This window comes from Monodon monoceros, unplaced genomic scaffold, assembly GCF_005190385.1.
Source record: "Monodon monoceros isolate NGI ecotype Baffin Bay Population unplaced genomic scaffold, NGI_Narwhal_1 Super_Scaffold_20, whole genome shotgun sequence".
Taxonomy (NCBI): Eukaryota; Metazoa; Chordata; class Mammalia; order Artiodactyla; family Monodontidae; genus Monodon; species Monodon monoceros.
Window position 1 is genome coordinate 45,301,898 of NW_021703777.1, and position 23,755 is coordinate 45,325,652.

At 46.3% G+C, this 23,755-nt stretch overlaps 1 protein-coding gene across 3 annotated transcripts in view; it reads right to left on the reverse strand.

The window, feature by feature from the left end:
* Window positions 1-1,108: 1,108 nt before the first annotated feature.
* SHROOM3 (shroom family member 3) overlaps window positions 1,109-23,755 on the reverse strand; it is a 249,965-nt gene continuing 227,318 nt past the window's right edge. For 2 of the 3 annotated variants that reach the window (XM_029234658.1, XM_029234657.1), the window contains exons 6-10: window positions 22,349-23,143; window positions 20,789-21,298; window positions 18,108-18,258; window positions 6,099-6,371; window positions 1,109-2,087 (exon numbers count right to left, since the gene is read on the reverse strand). In XM_029234658.1, the coding sequence (XP_029090491.1) occupies window positions 1,722-2,087; window positions 6,099-6,371; window positions 18,108-18,258; window positions 20,789-21,298; window positions 22,349-23,143 (2,095 nt within the window). In that variant the 3' untranslated portion in view covers window positions 1,109-1,721. The remainder of the gene's footprint in view (window positions 2,088-6,098; window positions 6,372-18,107; window positions 18,259-20,788; window positions 21,299-22,348; window positions 23,144-23,755) is intronic. The other variant, XM_029234656.1, reaches the window with a different exon arrangement.

The window sequence follows — 23,755 nt, forward strand, 5'->3', positions numbered from 1 at the left end:
TGTGGCTATTGAATGCTGTCCCTGGTTCTACTGATTCCCTGGGAGATGGAACCTCTAGATGTAAGAGATAAGCTTTTGAAAACATTCCTGGGAAACCAAGGTGCCGTCTTATAACGCAGTCTGACAGTGTAAAACCTCCAAAGAATGAAGCAATGTCTTTTGTTGATGGCTCAGGAGAAATCTGTGGGTGGCCTATTGATTCTAAGTTCATCAAAGTAAATCTGTATTGGGGGTCAAAACTACGTTTTTGAAGTTCTTAACCAGAAAATTTTCATTAATTAAAATGTACTAAGAAAAACGAGCATTTGATACCCTCCTAAGAACTTTACTCTCCCAGTTCTCTAGGACTGGCTGCTATAGTACTCGTAGCCCAAATCAGCACAGTTGGCCACCCCCCCCCCCCACTCCGAGGATTCAACACATGTAAAAACAACAACAGAACTAAAGCACAGCCTGGGATTCACCACCTGCTTAAAGTATTGGGTTGTTGCCATCTCTGGCAGCTGACAACATAGCCTGGTCGCTGGCCCATCATCTCCTTCCATCTTCCAGTCTCTATATTTTAATAAACTTACATCTTAGGCTCTCGAGTACCCTCTCAGATGTTATTATTGAAGCAGAATAGTGCAAAATCAGTCTTCAGAGGTTAAGGAGGGAGTTTTCAGTGAAAATGTAGTTGATAAGTTTGACATTTTAGGAAAAGAAACTTTTTTGAAAAGCATCATTAAAACAGCCTGCTAAAATAGCTCACCAAAGAAGTTGTATTTAGCTCAAATCTCGTATAGCAGGACAGCATGAATTCAGTTTTGAATTGACTTGGGTTCCGGCCTCCTTGTCAACAGGTTGGAGAGTTGTCCTTGTCAGTAAAATTTAGCTTTCTCTCCACCCCAGTGATAATGATAGGAAGCACTAGGAAAGGATACGATCGCCATGCTGCACAAAGCCTTCTTCCTGGGAAGGCGTGTGTGCTCCCGACTGCTGCGGGAGCACAGTGATGAAGACTGGCAGCAGTGGCAGCCGGGGCTCCCCCATACTCAGCTTAAGACAAGCACTGAAGGTCTACTCACTGTTGAGAGTTTAAGAAAAAAGTCTCCACACTCAATGTGACTGTCTTTGGAATTCTTCGTTTCATTAAGGTTCTCACAAAATACAAAGCTCAAATGTAACCGTCTACGTCCACCACAAAACAGAATCAAGTAAGTGGTTAGCACACAAACAATGATCTTTTTCATTTTTAAAAATATAAATAACAACGTTCAAGGTTTGACAGTTTTCTCCTGTGTGTGTTTCTCTTTAAGGCTTTATGTTGCAGACCCTTAAGTACGCGTACCTGTCGTCAGGATACACTGCCCACAAGCAGGGAAGGCCACTGTGGGTACATTCCTGAGGGTGACACGCACTTATCCATGTTGCCTCAAGCCTGTGGAAAACTAAACAGACACCCTCCGATCAGTTCGCACAGTTTCATTAATTTTCTTTCTTTCTACCACGAAGTGACAACAGAAAGGGGTAAGTTCCCAGCAGCATTCAAGCTCTCAGAAGATCAATCATGAAGGGCGAGAAAGAAAAGACAGGCTTTTTCCTGGATGGAATTTTTTCCTTTTATCCAGAAAAACCCCCATAACCCATAGAGTTTAAAGGCTGGCTTGTACTGAAACGTTTTTCAGATTAAATAGTGTTGAGAGAAGGGGTGGGCTTTTCGTTGGGTCCTGGAGAAGAGGTTAAAGTGGAGAGGTTACTGTTGGAAAAATACTGACAGTCCAGCCTCCCACGGCAGTCACGTCACCGGCGAGGCCTGGGGGCAGAGCCAGGGCCCCTGCCTTGGGCACGAAATCCGAGGGAAGGCTCTCCAGCAGACACTTGACCTGCTCCTGGCCCAGCTTGATCTTGTCGTCCAGCTCCCGCTGCTCGATGAGGAGTGTCGACTTCATTTTCACAAAATGCTGGTAATCCTGGAGTTGCTCCTTGGAAAGGTAATGGGCCAGGATGTCCAGCACCACGCGCTGCCTCCGGTCCACATTCTCCTTGAGCTCCCGCGCGTCCTCGTGCTGCGCAGCCAGGACCTTCCTCTTCTCGTTGAGAGAGCTCTGCCAGGGCGAAACAAGCAGATCAGCAAAGGGCCAGCAGAACGGGGAAAAGAACCGAACTGCCCGCAGAGAGACCTTTTTCAGGACGGTGCAGTGTCTAAGTTTCTATTTTGATTGTCGATCTAAAGTAAGGAGACTCAGTCATTTGAAAATCAGTTCATTACCCTTATGTTGCAGATACATGGTTCTCTAACTTATAAAGTCATGTGGCAGCTTTAATTTGAGAGATTATGTTAAAATTGGCTGGGGTAATGGCTTTACTTTAAGGCTTCTAGACTTAGAACAATCAGGATTCCATTTATATGAGGTCCTTAGAATAGTCTACAGTCATAGAGACACGAAGTAGAATGGTGGTTGCTAGGCTCTGGGGGGAGGGGAGAAAGGAGGGGGAGTTGCTGTTTCAGTGGGTATGGAGTTTCAGTTTCGCAAGATGAGAAAGTTCTGGAGATCTGTTACACAACAATGTTAACATAGTTAACACTACTGAACTGTACAGCTAAAAATGGTTACGATGGCAAATCTTATATGTAGTTTACCACAGTTAAACAACTGAAGGGAAAAAAAGCCAGTCATCAAGGTACCTTGAGTGTTTACAAGTATTTCCATTTTATAGTGGTCCTCAAAGTGGGTACCAGCAGCATCTCCCGGGGATTTGTTAGAAATGCAAAATTTCAGGCCCCCTTCCACCTACTGAATCAAAAGTTCTGGAGGTGTGGGGCTTAGGGGTCTGTGGTTGAAGGAGCCTTTCGGGCGATTCTTTGCAGTTAAAGTTTGAGAACCTCTGCCCCAATCCATAATCAACAATGGGAACATCATATTTACCATCTCCGAAAAAATCAGTTTCCATTTTTCAGGCCTCTGAATCTAACATGAGAGAAATTCTATTTGGCAATGATGCCAAGTTCATATTCTGAGAGTTTCTTATACAGACCCAATGGTAAGACAGCGTATTATCTTTAGACTTTATAGAAGTCTGTAATGTGGCCTTTTACTCAACATGCTGTCTTAAAATTTTGAAAAATTTTACATTTAACCAGACTCTTCAGGCTAAAGTGAATGGGAAACTTTAAAGTGGAAATTAATCAAGAAATAAGAATATTTAAATATATATCTCAACACAGATTAGTTTATGTAGGGTTATGAAAGGCTCATGTGTCTCTGCCCTAAACTCCCCTTGAACTGGCCTGTCAGATCTTACCTAATAACGCCTAGAGGAAAAGTGCAAAGTTAATAGGTTAATCTTACAAATATCTCCATTTTCATAGGCTTCCTTCTCCTAATCAGGAAAAACACACCTAAAAAAGAAACCCTTAGGGACTGAATTTGCAATGAAGACATGTTTCAAAATACCGTAGGGAAGTAAGTTAAAAAGTGAGAACCTCTTCCTCACCTTTAAAAAATTATGAGATATTTTAAACATCAGTATTGTATAGAGAATGGTATAAGATCTGTGTGCCCATCATTAACAGTGCCAAATCTTAGCTTGAACATGTTTCATATTTGCTTCAGTTTAAAAACAAAATACTCAGTTGAAGCGTTATATATAGTTCTCCCGATGCCCCTCCTCCCCTCACTGGTAACTATAATCCTGAATCTGGCATTTACTGAACCATTTATTCTTCCTTTCCTTATTCCTATTTACACTTTTATTTAACAAAGACTAATAATCATAAAAACTAATACAGACGTATCTTGCAGGTGAGCAAGCACTTATATGTACTTGAGAGTGTGTACGCGCATTTAAGTGCTGAGTGGTTCCAGAATTGAATTCAACTTATCTTCCCGTAAGAACTGCTCCAGTGCTGCTTATCTCAGATACCTGTGGCATCCACCCAAGCGACCGAACAGGAAACTTGGAATAACCTTCTGTTCTATCCTTCCCCTCGTCTAACACGCCCTGCTAATTCAAACTCATTCTCTGAGTCACTCCCTATTCTCTATCTCCATGACAATGGCCCAAATTAACAGCCTAAACCCATCTTGCTAGACCATGTTTACAATAAACCTCCCAACTGTAACATCATTCTCACCCCTCCCCAGGCTGATTATGTCATGAAATTAGTTCATGGCTCTCCAGGCCTACAGGCTAAAGTCTAAAGTACGACCCTCAGGTCTTTGCGATTATTTTCTGCACTGGATACTGTTTACCCCTTCAGATCCACCCTCCTCTTCTATGTCCAGGGAAGCTGCACCCTGCTGGCTGCTGGTTTTGGCCAGTGGCAGTCATGGGCAGGAGGCCGGAAGCTGGGAGGGAGAAGAAATTGAGGCCTTTATCCCTGGCTCCCTCCTTGCCAGGGGGTGGTGGCTACAACTTTTCACCCAGGCCTCAGTGCCGCAGGTCAGCTACAGCTAGAGTTCTGGTAAGGGCCCCTTCCTCGTGCTGCTCCAGGTCCAGAGGTAGGGATGGCTTCCCCACTGATGCTAGCCCTGGCGGGACAGTGGCTTCATTATCCCTTGTTGGTCTCCCTTAAAAACGAGTAAATCAAGGAAGCACTCTGCTCTAGACATACCAACCACATGTAAACCAATTCTTAAACACGCCATGGTCTGTCTGGACTTTGTCCGTGACATTCCTCCTAAATGGTAAAGCCCTTTCCCTCTCAGCCCACCTGGAATTAAGAAAGTCCCCTAGGCTCCATTCAAGCGGCACTTGTGTGAAGCCCTTCCTGACCACACCGCACCGCACGAGAGGGGCTCTCATGGCTCTGAGTTTATCGCTGGGCTGCAGCATAAATACAATTGCCGCTTCTACGCTGGTTACGTTGGTTTTCCTCACTAACTGCTGAGTTCCTTGAAGGCGGGCCTGTTTTTAGGCAGTGTTCAGCCCTAGCACGCGGGGCACCTGGCATCTGACAGGTTCTTGTTAGCTGCTTTCTGGATGAAAGGAAGGTGGAAAGGACAACACTTTTGAGGCAAACACAGTCAGACAGTTTGTAGGTGACGAAGTGAAGGCCCAGAACATTTACATGAGGAGGGCACTCGCCGGGAGAGGGGCTGCAGAAAGTTCCTGGATGCTGAGTCACATTCCTAAATGCTTACCGCCTAGACTTCTTTCAGTCCTTTAAAAATCTATTTGACAAGACACACCTTTCCTTTTAATGCAGTACATTCGGAGAAATAATTGGGAAATCCCTGACAGCACTGAAAGAGAGAGCTGTAGCTAGAAGGAGCCAGAAAGCAAAGGAACCACTTGACGGCTGCAGCGCTCATCACCTCGGCATATATATGAAAAATAGCTACGTTGATCACCTGACCTCCCTTGGTAAGTTTGTTCCACGAGGGTGGGGATCTGACTGCTTTGTTCACAGAGTATCCTAAGTGCCTAGATCAGAGAGTGGCATGTACCGGATACTCAGTAAATATGTGCTGTACAGATGAGCACATGAAGAATGCTCTGTAGCTCTGGAATTAAGTTCAGTGAGGTGAATAACACTTGGGGGCTGCAGCAGGACTCCTCCTGTCCTGGCCCTGTTGCCTACTGGCCTGTTGTGAGGATTCTATGAGACTGCACCTACAGTGTGTCTAAGCCCACAGCGTCCGACCCAGAGGGAGGACTTAGATTCTATCTGGGATCGCCACCGCTGTCACTACCAGTTATTCCGGTAAGGGCTGCCATGGACACAGCGGGTGCATCTTCACCAAGTGCCCGTGGCCCCTCGCCTGCAGATTCCCGGGAGCCCTGTCCTCATCCCAAACAGTTGTGTCGTCCCTCTCCCTTTTTTTAATGTCAACCCCCATCATGCTTTTACCTTTCCTTTTTCTGGGATAAAAAGGAAGGAAAGAAACTCTGGCACCCACATTTTTAACTTTTCCTAAGTACCCCTGAGGCTGAGGGGTCAGCATGACATCTTGGCGTGCAGGATCCTTCTCCTCTGTTCCCTGTACGTTGGAGTCTCTCCCTGCCCCGGAGAGATGGTGACCGTCTCTAGAAAGGCTCCTGTCTAATCATACTTCTCTGGGTACATAGGCTCGGGCAGGAAAAGTGTTGAGCGGAATTGTTACGCGGCCTACCCTTTCCTCGTTACTGGCGTCTTCACCAAGGCCACTGAGGACGTTCTCCACGCGGGCCAGGCGTCCTGAGAGGGAGAGCAGCAGGTTCACCACCTTGTCCAAGTCCCCGATGAACATCTTGTACTTGTCGATCTCATTGGGCTTGCAGAGCTCACTGATCCAGGCCTCTACCTCTTCCCCCAGGGCGTTATTGAGCTTGATGTCCATCAGCAGGCTCCCCTTGGCTTCCTGGAGGGTCTCAAGCTTGTGGGTGAGGCTTCCAATCAACTCCGCCTGGAACGAGAGGGGAGACGCATAGCAAAACTAAGCCATCTGACTGGTAAGTGAGGGCAGGATCCACTTCTCCCAGCTGCATCCTTCCTGTCTCACCTTCGAGGCTCAGCTGGAGGCCCCCCTCCACTCTGCGTGGACTGCCCCCAACATAAGGCCACAGTCTTCCTTCCTTTCCCTGAATGTCTACAACTGCCTTCTCTGAACCTGTTCAGTCCTCACAGGCCAATGCGTGATTACACATTGCCTCGGAATGTTTTCCAGTTGTGTCGTGCTGTGTACAGCGCTCTCTTCCCAACTGGTTTGTTAACTACTCACTTTTAAAAGTCTTTTCAATACGTGTTCTCATTTGATCCTCACAACAATACCGTAGGCAGGCAGGGTAAATATTCTTGTTTAACACGTGGAACAGACAAGAGTCAAAGGAATTAGGGAATTGCCTAAGATCACAGAGCTGAGTATTAGTCACAGATACCACTCGTGGAGGAAATACCATGAGCCGAACACTGCGAGGAAGTCCATGGATTACCTCACCTGGTCTTCCCAGCTGTCTTGTAGTAGATACTACTTTAGCCGCATAGTGCGTTAGCCGAGGAAACTTCGACTTAGGGAGGTGAAGTGAGGCTAAGACACCTACGCTGGTGGGTGGGGCTGCCATGAACTCAGGCAGCCTGACTTTGGGGCCACCCTTGTACAACCATTGTAAATATTCATGAGACCTTTATTCACAATTCAGTCCCACTGTCTCCAGTGAGCAGGGCTATGTAATCTGCCACCTTACTTACAAATCTCCATACTATGAAACAGGATTACACAAATACCCAGTATGCTTAACTGAAGGAATGAAGTAAGGTCTTAATGGTTTCAACTTTGACTTCATTTGTATGAAGCGTCGACTCTTACTTTGTTGCAAGAGAAATTAGGCTCCATGGCTCTTTAGTCATTTTTCTCTTCGCCTGAGGTAGCCATATGGAAAAAGAACATCATCTTTTTTTGGTTAAAACCTACTTCTTTACCACTAACAAGGTTCCAGCTCAGAATTTATATGTGTGTGTGTGTGTGTGTGTGTGTGTGTGTATACATACATAAACCCAAGCTGTGTGAATTCAGTTGGAAGAAAACAAAGGGTCACAATTTCTACGTTAGAATAAATCTTCATTTTAAAGCAAGGAAGAAAAAAAGGGAAAAAGAAATATTTTTGAATAACCAAACTGAAGGGTACTGACAGCTTTGTGTACTGTTTCTTCAACATGTGCACCAGAGAATACAATAATCACAATGATAAGGAAAATATTTATTTCTCCACCATCTGCCCCCACCTTGGAGCTGGACTACCAGAGGTACTTCAACTAAGCAAGGTTCCCAAGGTCCTTGAAATGTTCAAGTTCTGGCTTTAATGGTGACATCTTACTGTCTTCTCAACTCGCCTAATCCCAGAGACTGAAGGGGGCTTAAAACATTCCCATCTGCTGCACCGACTCATTATGGGTTATAATCTTTGGCTTTCTACAAGCAGTTAAGACAAAGTGGATACAAAAGACAATTTTAGTAGTGGAAAAAAAATGTACAGTATATATTATTCCTTAACTGAAGAGTCTGAGCTCAGAAAAATGCAGGTGGGAGAGAATATTGTTTAATTTTCCTTATATTCCCCTGGAAGACTCATCATTTTCTAAACAACAATTCTGGCTGGCAGCTATGGTATTTGCCTGCAAAATAACCTGCTAGATACCTCCAGGAAAATGCCCAGCGGGGGTGACGATCTTGCACTGTGCTCTCTGTTCCTAGGAAGAGAATGGCAGGGATACTGGAATGGAGAGAAGGAGGGAAAATAAATAGTACTTGCTGTTACATCTCCCAATATCCCTGCTGGACAGGGTTCCACAAGTCAAATGTCACCATTCCTGTCTTCGACAGACGATGAGAGAGACTGACATCAACGTGAAGTCAGCCCAGGAGTTTTTAAGCCTCGTAGCTTGCATTTCCTAGGCTTGCCACTCTGAATGTTACCAGAGGGTACTTTCTTATAGAAAACCAGGTTATGCCAAATCCAAGAGCTAGTTAACTAAGCAACAACATTCTTATCACTTCAGCCTCAGGAAAAGCCGCCTGCTTATTCCAACGTTTTGGGATCCATTTCAACCTCACATCTTGAGTAGTATACTTTCTACAAAAGGAATTATAAAAACCAAAGAGTAGAAAGAAAAGGCAACAGCTTCATGTTTTCCATTACTCCTATAAGTATGACTTCTTTTGAAACTAATATTGTGTCATTTCTGGAACTCCATTCTAAAAATCCTCATTATGGCTCTCAGTAGCTGGCATTTTATGAAATAGATGTGATGGTTTTTAATTTGCAAATGAGCTTAAACCAGTAAGGGTAAGTCTGTCCTCACATGGGGTGAGTGGTGAAGAGGGGGGAGAACTCTTCCTCTGAGTTTCCACTGAACTCGGTGCACTAATTTTCTTAGGCTCCTTCAATCTAAGCAGGGTTCATAATATCCTTGAAATGTCCAAGTCCTGGCTTTAATTAAAGGTTATGGGTCAGCAGTGCTGGAAGGGCAGCCACCAAGCGAGCAGGGTTTGATGGGTAAGGACGGGTCAAAGAATTTGACACAGCTGAACAGCCATCAGGTTCAGAGTCTAGCCCATTCAGTCTTTCCTCTGGAGACCCTGTTGGGTTTTTTTTGTTTGTTTTTTCGTTTTAATTTTATTGGAGTATAGTGGATTTACAGTGGTGTGTTAGTTTCAGGTATACGGCAAAGTATTTCAGTTATACATATATTCATTCTTTTTTAGATTCTTTTCTCATATAGTTTAATCACAGAATATTGAGTAGATTTCCCAGTGCTATACCAGTAGGTCCTTGTTGCTTATCTATTTTATATATAGTACTGTGTATATGTTAATCCCAAGTTCCTGATTTATCCCTTCCCCCCACTTTTCCCCTTTGGTCACCATAAGTTTGTTTTCAATATCTGTCAGTCTGTTTCTGTTCTGTAAATAAGTTCATTTTTCTCATTTTTTAAAAATTAAGATCCCACATGAGTGATATCATATGATATTTGTCTCTCTGTCTGACTTACTTCACCTAGTATGATCATCTCTAGGTCCATCCATGTTGCTGCAAATGGCATTATTTCGTTCCAGTCTATGTCTTTTGGTTGGAGCATTGAATCCATTTACATTTAAGGTAATTATCAACATGTATGTTCTTATTGCCATTTTGTTAATTGTTTTGGATTTGTTTTTGAAGATCTTTTTTCTTCCCTTCCTCTTTTGTTCTCTTGTGATTTGATATCTATCTTTAGTGTTGTGTTTGGATTGCTTTTCTTTTCTGTGTGTGTATCTACTGTGGATTTTTGGTTTGTGGTTCCCATGAGGTTTTGATGTAGCAGTCTATGTATGTGCAAGATTGTTTTAAGTTGCTGGTCTTTTAATTTGAAATGCATTTCCGATATCCTGCATTTGTACTCTGCTCACGATTGCTGGTTTTGATATCATATTTGTGTGTGGATGATTTCCTACCTTTATGTTTGCCTTTACATACCGTGAGCTTTCCCATTCATAATTTTCTTGATTCTAGTTGTGGCCTTTTCTTTACTGCCTAGAGAAGTTCCTTTAGGATTTGTTGTAAAGCTGGTTTGGTGGTACTGAATTCTCTTAGCTTTTGCTTGTCTGTAAAGCTTTTGATTTCTCCATCAAATCTGAATGAGAGCCTTACCGGGTAGAGTATTTTGGGTTGTAGGTTCTTCCCTTTCATCACTTTATATCATGCCACTCCCTTCTGGCTTGTAGAGTTTCTGCTGAAAGATCAGCAGATAATGTTATGGGGATTCCCCTGTATGTTATTTGTTGCTTTTAGTATTTTTTCCTTTGTCTTTTTTTGTCAGTTTGATTAATATGTGTCTGAGCATGTTCTTCTTTGCATTTATCTTCTATGGGACTCTCTGCTCTTCCTGGACTTGAGTGTTTCCTTTCTCATGTCAGGGAAGTTTTCAGCTATAATCTCTTCAAATATTTTCTCAGGCCCTTTCTCGCTTCTCCTTCTGGGACCCAAATAATGCAAATGTTGGTTTGTTTAATGTTGTCCCAGATGTCTCTGAGGCTGTCCTCATTTCTTTTCATTTTTTCTTTATTCTCTTCAGCCGCAGTGATTTCCACCATTCTGTTTTTCAGCATGCTTATTCATTCTTCTGCCTCAATTATTCTGCTATTGATTCCATTTGGTGTATTCTTCATTCCAGTTATTGTATTGTTCGTCTGTTTCTTTGTTCTTTAAATCTTCTAGCTCTTCGTTAAACATCTCTTGTCTCATCTTGATCTGTGCTTCCACTCTTCTGAAATTTTGAATCATCTTTGATATCATTACTCTAAATTCTTTTTCAGGTAGGTTGCCTATCTCCACTTCATTTAGTTGTTCCTGTGGGTTTTTTTTTTTTTTTCATCTTGTTCCCTTGTCTGGAACATATTTCTCTGCCATCTCATTTTGTCTAATTTTCTGTTATTTGGGGTCTCCTTCCCACTGGCTGCAGGATCAGAACTCCTCTTGCTTCTGGTGTCGTCTGCCCTCTGGTGGATGAGGTTGGTCCTGGGGCTTGTGCAGGCTTCCTGTTGGGAGGGACTGGTGCCTGCCCACTGGTGGGGGGAGCTGGGTCTTGTTCCCCTGGTGGTCAGGGCCACGTCAGGGGGTGTTTAGAGGTGGCTGTGAGCTCAGTACACATTTAGGCAGCCTATCTGCTGGTGGATGGGGCTGTGTTCCTATCCTGCTGCTTGTTTGGCCTGAGGTGTTCCAGCACTGGAGGCTGTAGACTGTTGGGTAGCACCAGGTCTTGACGCCAAAATGGCAACCTCCCAGAGAGCTCAGGCCGATCATTCTTCTCTTGGAACTCTGCCACCAGTGTCCTTGCTGCCCCCAGTGAGCCACAGCTGACCCCTGCCGCCCAGGAGACCCTCTAAGACTCGTAGGTAGATCCAGCCCAGGCTCCTGTGGAGTTACTGCTTTGTTTTGTGTCCCAGTGTACGTGAAACCTTACGTGCACTCTCCAAGTGTGGAGTCTCTGTTTCCCCCAGTCTTGTGGAGCTCCTGCACACGAGCCCTGCTGGCCTTCAAAGCCAAATGCTCTGGGGGTTCCTCCTCCCGATGCCAGGCCCTCAGGCCGGGGAGCCTGACGTGGGGCTCAGGACTCTCACTCTTACGGGAGAACCTCTGCGATATAATTATTTTCCGGTCTGTGGGTCCCCCACACAGCGGGTATAGGATTTGATTATGTCGCGAAAGCGCCCCTCCTACCGTGTTGTTGTGGCTGCTTCTGTGTCTTTGAACGTAAAGTGTCTTTTTTTGTAGGTGCCAGTCTTCTTCACGGATGGCTGTTCAGCAGTTGGTTGTGACTGCGGTGTTTCCGAGAGAGGAGGTGAGCTCACCCTTCTACTCTGCCACCTTCTTCAGAAATGAGGAGCGGCTTTTAGTTTGGATGCTTGCTGTCTCTTTCCTCAGCACGTGCTGGCCGCTACCCCCTTGATACGAGGTGTGCAGTGGTCCTTGTGCGCTCCCAGGACAGCGGGGTCAGCGCTTGGCACCTGCTCTGTTTTGGTTTTCAAAGACATCAACAGGGGCAGAAGAACCAGAAGCCTGTCTGTACAGGAGCTGATGTGTACTCTGGGCTTCAGGCGACAAGGAAGGACAGAATAAGATGAAAATGTCTAGGGGTGATACAGGGAGGTTTCTGTGGGAAGGACCGGAAAACCTGCATCCCACGTTGTGTGACCTATCAAAGCAGAAAGGTTGCGGGGGCCTCACTGCCACTTCAGATAGTCCCTAGCACATTCTCTGTCAGGGGTGGTTCTCATTTCCTCTCGGGAAGGCTTGTGACCAGAAAGTTGTTCAGTCTCTTGGTTCTGGGGGACAGGAATCTCTGACATACAAGAAATGTTATTAAATTTCTTTAAATTCAACAAAACATCCTCCTCCCTCCCCGAATGACCTCCTTGTTTTTCCTATGTCTGTTACCACAGTCACCGAGGCCAGGAACTCGGGAGCCAGCCCTCCTCCTTCCTCTCTCCCATGCTCCGTGTCCAATCTGCTACCGGATTCTGTCCCTTTTGCTTCCTTTAAAAAAAAAAACTAAATCCATCTGTTTCTCACTGCTCCTACCGCAGCTCCCTTAGGCCCGCCTCGTTGCTTCCTGGCCCAGGCGGCTGTAACTCCCTCCCAACTACCCTCTCTTCCTCCCGTCTCGCTGCATGCACAGCTTCCCTAAATGTAAATCCACCGCATCTCCCTCCCCGCTGGTAAACCCCCGGGAGAGGGACTGATGGTGGCCAGATGGCGGGAGCCCACGCCAGCCTCTCTCCCCTCCCTCCTACAGCGAACACCCCTGGACCCTGAAGAGGGCTCTGCAAGGTTAGCTGTGGCAGTGCGCCGGGGAGGGGAGCCACGCCTGAAGTACGACCCAGAACAGGGGTGAGTTTCCTGCTTCTTCCCCTTTTATGTTCTGGTTCTGCCCTGGAAATAGCCTCAATGCTGAACTGCACAGAGGGTGTGGCAGCAAAAATGCTGCTTTCTGTGAGATAAAGCAGGTGGGGGAATCCTGTTTCTTCCTCCTCCCTCTCTCCTTCCCCCCCCCCCCTTTCCCAGCCCTGCCCCGCAAAGTGACTCTCCTTGCAGAGTGCACGGTGCAGTGGTGGCACAGGCACTTAACACCCCAAGAGAACACCCTTCTTTCTGTCCAGAGGAACGGGGACAACGACCCCATGGACCGAAGAGTGTGAGGGGAATCCGCACTATTTTTCTCTACTGAGGATAGTCCCAGCTGTGCAGAATGGCACGGCCGTGCAGGCTGCCGTGACACCACAAGAACTTGTCCTATTTCCAGCCAGAGGACCAGGTAAAGGGGCCGCTGGGAGCTGGGAGTGGGGTGGGGGGGTCAGGTGGAATACTGGACAGGAGAGAGCAGGAAAAGGAGACCCCCTAATTCGGTGTCTGAACTGCCTTAGGTCCGGGCTCACCCTCGAGCTGCACGTGTGTGGGACAGACCCAAAGCAGCACGGCAACGGCTTTGAGAACTGAACTGTGACAGAACAACTCACCCAAGTCCCAGGCTCAGCCCTGAAAGGTGCCGTGTAGGACAGTCACATATAAGACAGCAGAGGCTCTGAAAACTGAATTGACACTGGAACCAACAGCCAGAGGTGGGACAGAACTTGTAGCCTGAACCTAACTAGGCTGCCTGCTAAAACAAAACAAAAAATCAACCTTCTTCAGAGGATTTTCACAGAACCCAGGACTTACACCATAACACTCAAAATGTTCAGGTACAATATTACCCAGCATGAAAAGAACCAGTAAAATGTGAACAGCTCTCAGGGGAAGACAACCAACAGGTGCTAACCCTGAGATAACCCGAACAGGACGATAAAAGCCTTTAAAATAGCTTTTGTAGCTATGCTCCATGGTGAAAGTAAACACTCTTGAAATGAACAGACAGACACTACAAAAAAAGTGAATGGAAATTTTAGAACTGGAAACTATAATATCTGAAAATTTAAAAAAAATCACTGGCAGAATAGAGGCAGGAAAGTCAGTGAAACTGAAGATAGATCAATAGAAATTATCCAATCTGAATGAACTGACAGAAAACATTAAAAAACATAACAGGACTTCCCTGGTGGCGCAGTGGTTAAGAATCCACCTGCCAATGCAGGGGGCACGGGTTCGAGCCCTGGTCCAGGAAGATCCCACATGCTGCAGAGCAACTAAGCCCGTGCGCCACAACTACTGAGCCCGAGCACCCTAGAGCCCACATGCCACAACTACTGAAGACTGCGCAGTCTAGGGCCTGCGAGCCACAACTACTGAAGCCCGCGTGCCTAGAGCCCGTGCTCTGCAACAAGAGGAGCCACTGCAGTGAGAAGCCCGCGCACTGCAATGAAGAATAGCCCCCGCTCGCCGCAACTAGAGAAAGCCCGCGTGCAACAACAGAGACCCAAAGCAGCCAAAATAAATAAATAATCAAAAATAAAAAAGCCCTAAAAAAAAAAAATGAGCAAAGTTTCAGAGATTTGCAGGACAATATCAAAAGGTCTAACATTTGTGTCACTGGAGTCCCAAAAGGAGGGAAAGAGATTAGCACGTAAAAAAGTATTTGAAGACATACTGGCTAAAAACATCCTGAATTTAGTGAAAGAAAGACATAAGTTTACAGAATCAAGAAGCTTAGTAAACCCCAACAGGATAAATCAAAGAAAGTTAGGCCCATACATATCATAACCAAACTAACTGTTGAAAATCAAAGATAAAAAAATTTGAAAGCAGCCAGAGAAAAGCAACACATTGCATATAGGAGGAACAAGTATTCAACGGCTGTGCGTTTCTCATCAGAAACCATGGAAGCAAGAAGAAATGGGACATTTTTAAAGTGCTAAAAGAAAAAGAATAGTCAACCCAGAATTCCATATCTAGTAAAAATGCTTTAGAAATGACAACAGAATATAGACATTCTTAGATGAAGGAAAACTAAAAGAATTTGTCACCAGCAGACAAATGCTTCAAAAAAGAAATGCTAAAGGAAGTTTTTCAGGCTGAAGACAGACCAGAGGAAAACTTTAAGAATAAAGCAAAAGCGACGGAAACAGGCAGCTGAGAACCATGTGGGTCACTAATGATCTTGTGGGGAAAGCCAGTTCTGAGGAATAACAGATTTTTTTGCCTTTTGAAATATTCCACTAAGTCTCTAAGCCAAAGCCTTTTGGCCTTCAGAATAGAGAATCATGAGATCTGGTTAGGCAGATTTTTGCCCAATAGATATGGCAGGTTTAGCCAAAGAATTGAAAGCCCTAAGTATTAAACTGTCTTTAGATTTTATGTATGTCAGAAGTTCAGAGAGTGATTGTTTTATATTTTAAGTAATACTTATATTTACTTGGAATATTACAATTCATCATCTAGGATATATAAAAGTATATTAAAGTAGAACTGATTGGAAATGCTAGTTTCAAAATATTAATAAATCAGGATTCTAGTTTCCATTCACTCTTAGTTTCACGCGTAGAAATACATCTTAGGTTTACTAACTTTAAACATTAGGCAACAAATTATTACTTTGCAGAAGTTGGTAGAAGGCTACACTCTGCCTTAGAACCATCTTGTCCAAGCATCATGTTTTAAAACCATCCTTAGGGAACATAAAAGCTTGTTATATACAAAACCACCCTTAGGGAACATAAAAGCTTGTTATATACTGGGAAGAGAACTGCATTTTCAACTTCACACTGAATATATTAATAGTTGCCTTCAACAACATCAATTAAAGCCTGCATATTTTCTCTCTTTCCAGATCAGATATGTAAATGCAAGTGACACAAATTCTATTACACGTTAATAAACCTGTAGTTGCTTAAAACAAAAAATCTCATAGGGTTCTCCACTACCACACGGTAAAATCCAAACTCTTTGGCATTTCAGACAAAGCCCCACGTGACCTCCATGACCTGCCCCCGTGGATCCCCCCAGCCTTGTCTCCTGCCATTCATGGCCTTTCTTTGTTATTCTCTAAATTTGGTAATTTCTAATTTAATCATGAGACTTTATTTTATAATGCATTCCCAAATAACAGACCTCCTGGAAGTATCTTTCTTCAATACATATGCGCTCTCCATGTTTTTTCACACAACTACCTCTTCTCCCACGCTGTTCCCTTTGTCTTGAGTGTCCCCCCTCCTTCTCTTCTTGTCCTGGCTCACTCTGATTACTTCAGCGTAAAATGTGACAATATTGGCATCAGAGCAGTTTTGTGTAAAGAAGCTAATAAGGCACTAAGTAAAAAAAACCATAGCCCACATCCGGGATTAAGAAATGCTTGACAAATGGTACCTACTGTCATTTCCTGTGAGGATTAATCCTCTTATTCCTTCGTGTTCTCAGGCTAAAAATACTTCTTGCCACATAATCCTCAGAGTGAGAGGGTGATAATAAAGTGATGAAAAAGCAGTTAAAAAGTAAAATTAAGATGGGGAGGAAAAAAACAAGTAGTTTGCCACACTGCTACTGTAGAGCAGGGTATGTCTACGTGCAAAAAACAAAACAACAAAAAACTGTAAAATGTTCAGTTAAAGATGTCCTGGCAGGGCTTCCCTGGTGGCGCAGTGGTTGAGAGTCTGCCTGCCGATGCAGGGGACATGGGTTCGTGCCCCAGTCCGGGAAGATCCCACATGCCGCGGAGCGGCTGGGCCCGTGAGCCATGGCCGCTGAGCCTGCACGTCTGGAGCCTGTGCTCCCCAACGGGAGAGGCCACAGCAGTGAGAGGCCCGTGTACCGCAAAAAAAAAAAAAAAAAAAAAGATGTCCTGGCAACTTAGTACTTACAATGGTGTTTATTATAGCTCCCTCTTTGGGATAAATGTAGACAGACTATAGCAATGTGGTTTTTCCCCCCAATCCCATTAAGTGGGAGCCAGGAGGCGTGCTATGAAGCAGGCGTGTACATGGGGAAATTGGGCTGGGAGAGCATGCGTTACGAACAGCAGCTGCATTGTATCAGCATGTCAGCCATGCACTGTGAGCCCAACGAGGCTGGGACTGTAGAAGGGAGAAGAATACCACTGACGGAGGTGCTTCTAAAATCCTTCAATCCTCCTGCCCCATTGCTCCCTGCTCCCACAGTCTATATCCTGTGATCTCATTCCAACACATAAACAAGAGAGCTTAGGACACATATTATAGAATAAACAAAACAGAAATCACGTAAGAAAGTTTCTCCTGGAATTGGCACCACTGAGAAGCCCTTACATTCCCAGCTCAGCATCAGGCAAGCTTTAACAGAGTCCTTTCCTTTTCAGCATGTAGGCCTGAGTTGTATGAAGAGCTGTGAGCACAGTGGCAGGCAACCCATCTGGGGCTGTAGGGAAAGCAGCCGGGCAAGAACTTTCTCCCCTTTGGGCACAGCCAGGCTTAGATCTCCATGGCGTATGATCATTCTTAAAATGCTTTACATTTAAAATTTCTGTAGGAGCAGCAAATGCTAACAACTAAGTTCCAATACTGTGCTTTCAAGCTGTTTATTGAGGTATGACAAAGAGAGTTGGAAAATCTAAAGAGGAACACTTCCTTTTCTTGGAAGTGTCTTTTGACAATCGGTCTCTCTTTCCTTAGAGTTTCTAGGTTTTCTAGTTTTCCTTTTGACCACGAAACATGAAATGAAAATTATGCAGACCACTGACATTGGCTGGTCAGCTGCCTTAGAACGGTGTTGGGGTCCCTGTGTTAGACCAGGAAGCAGCTATGTGACTTGTAGGAAATACCTTAATCCCTCTAACCTTCACTTTTGTCATTTGTAAAAACAAAAATAACAGGAGAGCTGTGAGGCAATTGCTCCAAGTGCCCTGCAAGTCGAGAATCTCGTGATGGTCTGGCGAGGTTGGTGATGTGACAGGCCTTTTCCCCTCCTGCTGTAAGGGGCCAATAACCCTGCTAGGACCTCGACTATCTTTCTGCGGGGAGCAGAACAAAGGCCCCCATTTCTTTTTTTTTTTTTGCGGTACGCGGACCTCTCACTGTTGTGGCCTCTCCCGTTGGGGAGCACAGGCTCCCGACGCGCAGGCTCAGCGGCCATGGCTCACGGGCCCAGCCGCTCCGCGGCATGTGGGATCTTCCCGGACCGGGGCACGAACCCGCGTCCCCTGCATCGGCAGGCGGACTCCCAACCACTGCGCCACCAGGGAAGCCCCCCATTTCTTTCCTTACCTTCTTTTCGTTGATGTCTGCCGGCTCCTCTTCCTCATTCACCTCCTCTGGCATAGCTTTGATTTTGTTCAGAAGCTCGGCCTTGGGAGCAGACACGCTGTAGTAGACAGGACAGTTGACCAACATGCCCGCTGCTTCCTTGTCTTCACTCCTGGGTCAGAAAGAACAAAAAGTACAGCCACACGCAGCTTAATTTCACCATACGTTTGTCCATTCGGAAATGTGTAAAAAAATTATATTCAGTATCTTCCCAGAAGTTAGGATGGACTAATAGGTATTTACTAGTGACTGCCTACTAACGTGTGGGGCTCTTGAAGCCAGCATACTCGGGATGGAAAACCACCAAGGGCAATATTGGGAAGGGGAGTGGGAGTCAGGACTACGGACATTTAACCTCTCTGCATGTTTCTCCTTTTGTGATAAATAGAATGATACTGACTCCCTGTTTCACAGAAAGACAACAGGGAGCCTCGACTTAGTCACTGTGAAAGTATTTTCAAGGTGCTGCACAAGTCTCAGGTTTTAGGTTAATTACTTCCTACTCCTCTTCCATGTTACCCATAATGTTTCTGACGTCTACTGTAATTGTTGCTTGCACACCTACCAGTTTTCCTTTTCATGTAAGCCTGAGGCTCTATGTAAGCCTGGAATTTGGAGCTTGCTGGTCAACAGTGAACGGATACAAGATGTAAAATCTACTCACTGATTACACAGCAGGGGGATTTCAAGGCTGGAGAACAAACTAGAAGTTGGAAACCTGAATAACTATGCTCTTTGTTTTACTATAGTCAAGCTGCCTTTCATACTCTATAGGTAAAGCCCTACTCACTGAATAAATGACTCTATGAACATAATTAGGTTCTCTAGGAGAGGTAATCTTGTGACATTGTTTAACATCTAGACCATCATTTTACTATGGAATAAAGAACCACCAAAAAGGTGTTTTTACTAGTTTCCCGCTTGCTGGGGTTATTCCTCCAAACAATACAGGCATATTAATCCAGTTAATTGAAAAGATGGGGAAAAGGTCTTCTGATATAGTCCCCCCCCCCCCCAACATATATCCACTGCCTCACAAATAGGCTTCTTGGACATCTATCTGATTAAACCTCACAGTGGCTATTGGCGCAGTCTCATGTACAACAAGGACAATGCTCATTTTTACCAGAAGATGGCGATGCCATCCTTTTGCAATTCTTTAGGAAGCTCTCAGTGCTGCAAAAGCTACATGACCATTTCACTTCTAAACCTATGTTCTCATGGATAATGCCAGGAAATGCTTTTCTAAGCATGTACTTGTAAATTACTTTGGGCTTCCCATAGCGAGTGATTGGAGGACAACCACCCGTGGTGAACCGACTGGCACATCCACAGAAACTCATCTGTGGGTCCCTCGCATACCCAGTGGATTGCCTTGCACATTGTAGGTGCTTAAGAAGTGTTTGCTAAACACATGACCCTGGATAAGTCACTTCTCCTCAATTAGTCTCTGTTTGCCACATCTGAAAAAGGAGGGGCTGGACAAGGTGACTGCTGAGGGCTTATATCAGGAGAGCCTCCGATAACCTATCAGATAGCCTGTAAGTACCATGCAGTTCTTTCCTTTCTCCCCTCCCCTGTGTTCCTGTTAGTAATTTAGCGAGGATCAGCTGGAAATTTCTAAAATGCAAGCCCAAATTCAGATGGAATGCTCTCCGCTTTTATGTAGTCTGGAAGCCACTAACTGGAGCTCCGGACTGTTGATCCATACAGTTTTCATTGAAAATTTAAAAGAAAATAAAAACCATTCTAAATCTCTCCCACAGTAGTCCCTTAAGGAAATCAAACATGCAAGAAAATATTGCAATAACCCGGGAGAAATCAAAAGGAGGAAAAATACAGACTGCTCACGTTCCTCTCACCAGCTGTGGGCAGGCGCTGGGATGCACGTTACAGGACGGGGAACGCGCTGCTCAGGGAGCTTCGGGTGCAGGCCCACGGCTGAACAAGACCATGGGCGCACTCCTGTTCAGCCCCTTCCTGATGTTCAGGATGTGAGCAGACGCCCACCCTACCTCTTCAGAGGTGAATGTCAGCGGAGTAAGTCAATCTGTTTCTCTAGGCTGTCACGCTTTTTACAAGACCATGTTCACCTCGGCCGAGGGGAGGCCCCTGTGTGCTCACCACTTCCACCTGCCCCTCCCTCAGCACTGACCCGTGTGGGGCTCTGTAAGGGCAACTCTGGCAGAATGGGCAGCTGCACGTGTGCTGAGGTTTTAGGGGCACTGTATAAGCACTGAGAGCACGCAGAAAACATCACTCACATGTTCTATGACTTCAGCTGGGCATGGTTCTCATTCCTCTCTGCTTCAGTTTCCTCATTTGTAAAATGGAGATAAAATCGGTAGCTATCTCAGAAGGTTCTCGCGATCATTAAATGAGATAATGCTTACATAAAGAATATAATGCTTGACGCAGAGAACGTGAACGATAGGTTGTAAACTAATTACTATTACTACTTGTTGCTGGGCAAACAACTCAAGGTAGGTCAGAGCCATTCCCCTAAGGCTGAGATGGAATGTCAGTCTGGGGTCAGGATCTTTGGAAGCGGGAAAACCTCAGATAAGCAGTTCTAGACTTATCATCACCCCCTTGGAAGGAGTTCAATTTTAAGTCTCTTTGGGTCATGACCAGGGACTTACCTCTTAGCTTCACATCCTGGGAAGCTGACAGTTCTCTGCATGGCCTTCCTCTTTATGCTGTTTTCCTTCAGCAGATTAGCATCTCGTGGAAACAAACCTTCCATCAGGTCCATAGTTGTCTTCATTCTGGAGTCTGGATCCAAAATGTCTGCCAGAGATTTGTCTTGGTGGACAATTTCCTTGGCCAGAGTCTCTGTTCTCATGTCTTCTGAGGTCTTCTGAGGGCCAGAACTGACATTCTCTTCTAAACTTTGAGTCCCACTGACTGGGTCGTGGCTGAGGCTTTGGGTCTGGATGGAAGGTGGCTGCCCTGGGCTTGGCTGCTTGCTAAGAGACCCGGCAGGCTGGGGCGGAGCACCGGTGGTGGAGGGTGGGTTGGTCTCATTGGCCTCTGAACTCTTGATGGAAGTTTGGGATCTGGAAGCCAGTATCTGACTATCAACCAAATGGGCTGCACCAGGGATGGGCCTTTCCTTGGCAACTGTCACCTTGGCAAGTTTGCCGGAGCTGCTAGGGGTATTAAAAGAGAGTGGTTAAGAGAAGAGTCAGCAGGAGGGTGAAGGAAGGCAGGGAGACGTTTGCACACGAGGGCTGCAGCTTCCCACACACATCAGGAGTTTCTGGGGTTGTTATTCCCCACAAACGGCAGGGTTCAAAAGGGCCTTCAACTAAGTCCACTAGCTGGTCACAGGGAGGTTGTGTGACTTTTTAAGGGGGACAGATGTAGCAGGAATTCAGTTTTGGTGAATGTTGTTCTCGGATTCCAGAGCTTTATCAAAGTGAACAGAGGGTAGTGAAAGGGAACAGGTGGTGTTTAGGGGAAGTTACGACAAGGGTGCTATCAGACAACGTATTTTAGTGCTGTCCTAGGGAGTATATGTTGGGAAATGCCTCTTCCTCATTCTCCTGGCTTCCAAGCAGAGGTCTTCCCTAAACGTTAATGACCTTCAGCCTTACTTTTTATTCCTTCCTATGGACAGAGAGAGTGACTCTGCAAAGAGAAGCCGACCACAGCCCATTCCTAGTCCAGCCTCTTTCTTTAGAGAGTAAGGTTACCTCCAGGCTTGCTCTTGCGTGTTCACACGTGTGCTTGCTGTGTGTGTGTCTTGCACAGCCTGTGACTAGGCGGGCACCCCTGTTTAATTTGGGGCTCAGTATCAGGAGGCCCACTTATACTCAGATAGGAGCCATATTCTCCAGGATCAGCTCTCTCAGTAATAAAAGTGATTTTTTTTTTGTCTTCTGAATGCCTTTTTCTTTTGCCTTATTTCTTAACGGGTTCAGAACTCTGGGCAGGGAAGAGGGATGCTGTTTATTTGGACTCTTTGAACCTGCCACATCCACAGAAATGAACCTCACCTCGGCGCCCAAGGACTACTAAAATGACGACCACCAAGGTCAACAAATGGAACAGCTGTGCCAGTTTCATGAGCTGGGCTCCTGTTAAAAAACCTCCACAGGGCTCTCCAGTGGCCAGCAGAGGCGGCTCTGGGAAGCGTGGAGTGTGGAAATCTCTTCCTGGGGAGGGAGACCCTTAACTTGGCGGAGGGCTGCTCTCACCTGGCGTGGGGCTCCCGGTAGTCCTCGCTGTCCCACTGCTCCTCGCACACAGCTTCAGGGGGAGGCGGAGGGAAGCGGTCCAGGTTCTGGGCCGGGGCTTCCCAGCTGGGCGGGGGCGGCGCTTCGCAGGCGGGGCCAGAAGAGGCGGTGGAGCGTAGGTCCCTCTCGAACACCTCGTCGTCGTTGTCCTCCGGAGGCGGCAGGGAGGCCAGCGGGGCCGACCCAGAGATCCGGAGGGAGACCCTGCCCAGAGTGCCCGGGGCCCCGAGGGGCGTGTCCGGGTCAGAAGTGCTGCTCGGGCTGGGGAGGGCCTGCGGCTTGAGGTAGTGCTTGGGGCCCGCACACCCAGGCGATGTGCCGTCCTCGGGGAGGCTGTCCTCTCGGACCGCGTGGGCCCTCTTCACCCAGGGCGGGGAGGGCCGCGTCCCTGCTCCCTCCTCCTTCCTGCGCTCGGGGCTGGGAGGCTGGGCCGGCCAGTGGCCGCCATTTTTGGGGGTCCCGGCTTGGGTGCAGGGCTGGGCGGCGGCGGCCTGTGAGCAGTAGCTCGAGGGGCCAGGGGCAGGCAGGGCTGAGCTCGGCGGTGCAGCCCTGGTGTCCGGGAGATGCCCTTGCGCTCCTGAGGGCAGGGGCCGGGGGCAAGACGTTCTGCTGGCCTGCCTGGGGGGGTCCAGCGGTCCCAGACCCCTGCCGGGAATGGAGGCACCACCACCTGCTTTGCAGCCCGAAACCCCGCAACGAGGGCTGGGATGGTGTTGGAGCAACAACATCTCTTCACGGCTGGAACAGCTGAATGGCCTGGAGTGGGATACAGACACATAGGTTAGCTCTGAAGAAAAGGGGCAAACACTGAGCCCAAGGTGCATTACGTGGACGGGAAAAGCATTTGATGGGGAGAAGGAAGCCCGGAGAAGCTGCACACTGTCTTCCCTTGGCTGCTCATACAAAGAACCAAGTTTAAATGAGATGCCAAGTAGGCATAAACTCCTGCAGGAAAATGTCACACGGCAAGCCTGGGGTCACAAGGCATTTCTTTTTATTAACCCTCTCATCACCCCATTTACCTCCCCCCATGCAAGGCAGCTTTTGAGGACAGGCTTCAGGATATAAAAGGCAGGAGCAGGTATGTTTCTTCTGCTCCTTTTAGGACTAGTTTGGGAACCAGCTCCTGACTCTGGGGAAAAGAATGCTGCCTCATTCTCCACAGGTGTGAGCCCCACGGGGGAGGTCTGTTTGGAAAGTATTTGCGTGGGCTGCAGAATCTGAAGGGTTTATTTACAACTTTCTCTTAGTCTCCCAGTGTTTTCATTTCTTAAAACGGAAAGTAAGAAGGAAAGGGAGAGTCTCACCTAAGGAGCTAATAAGCAGTTACCTCTGGAGAAAGAGACTGACCATAACGAGCAAATAGGG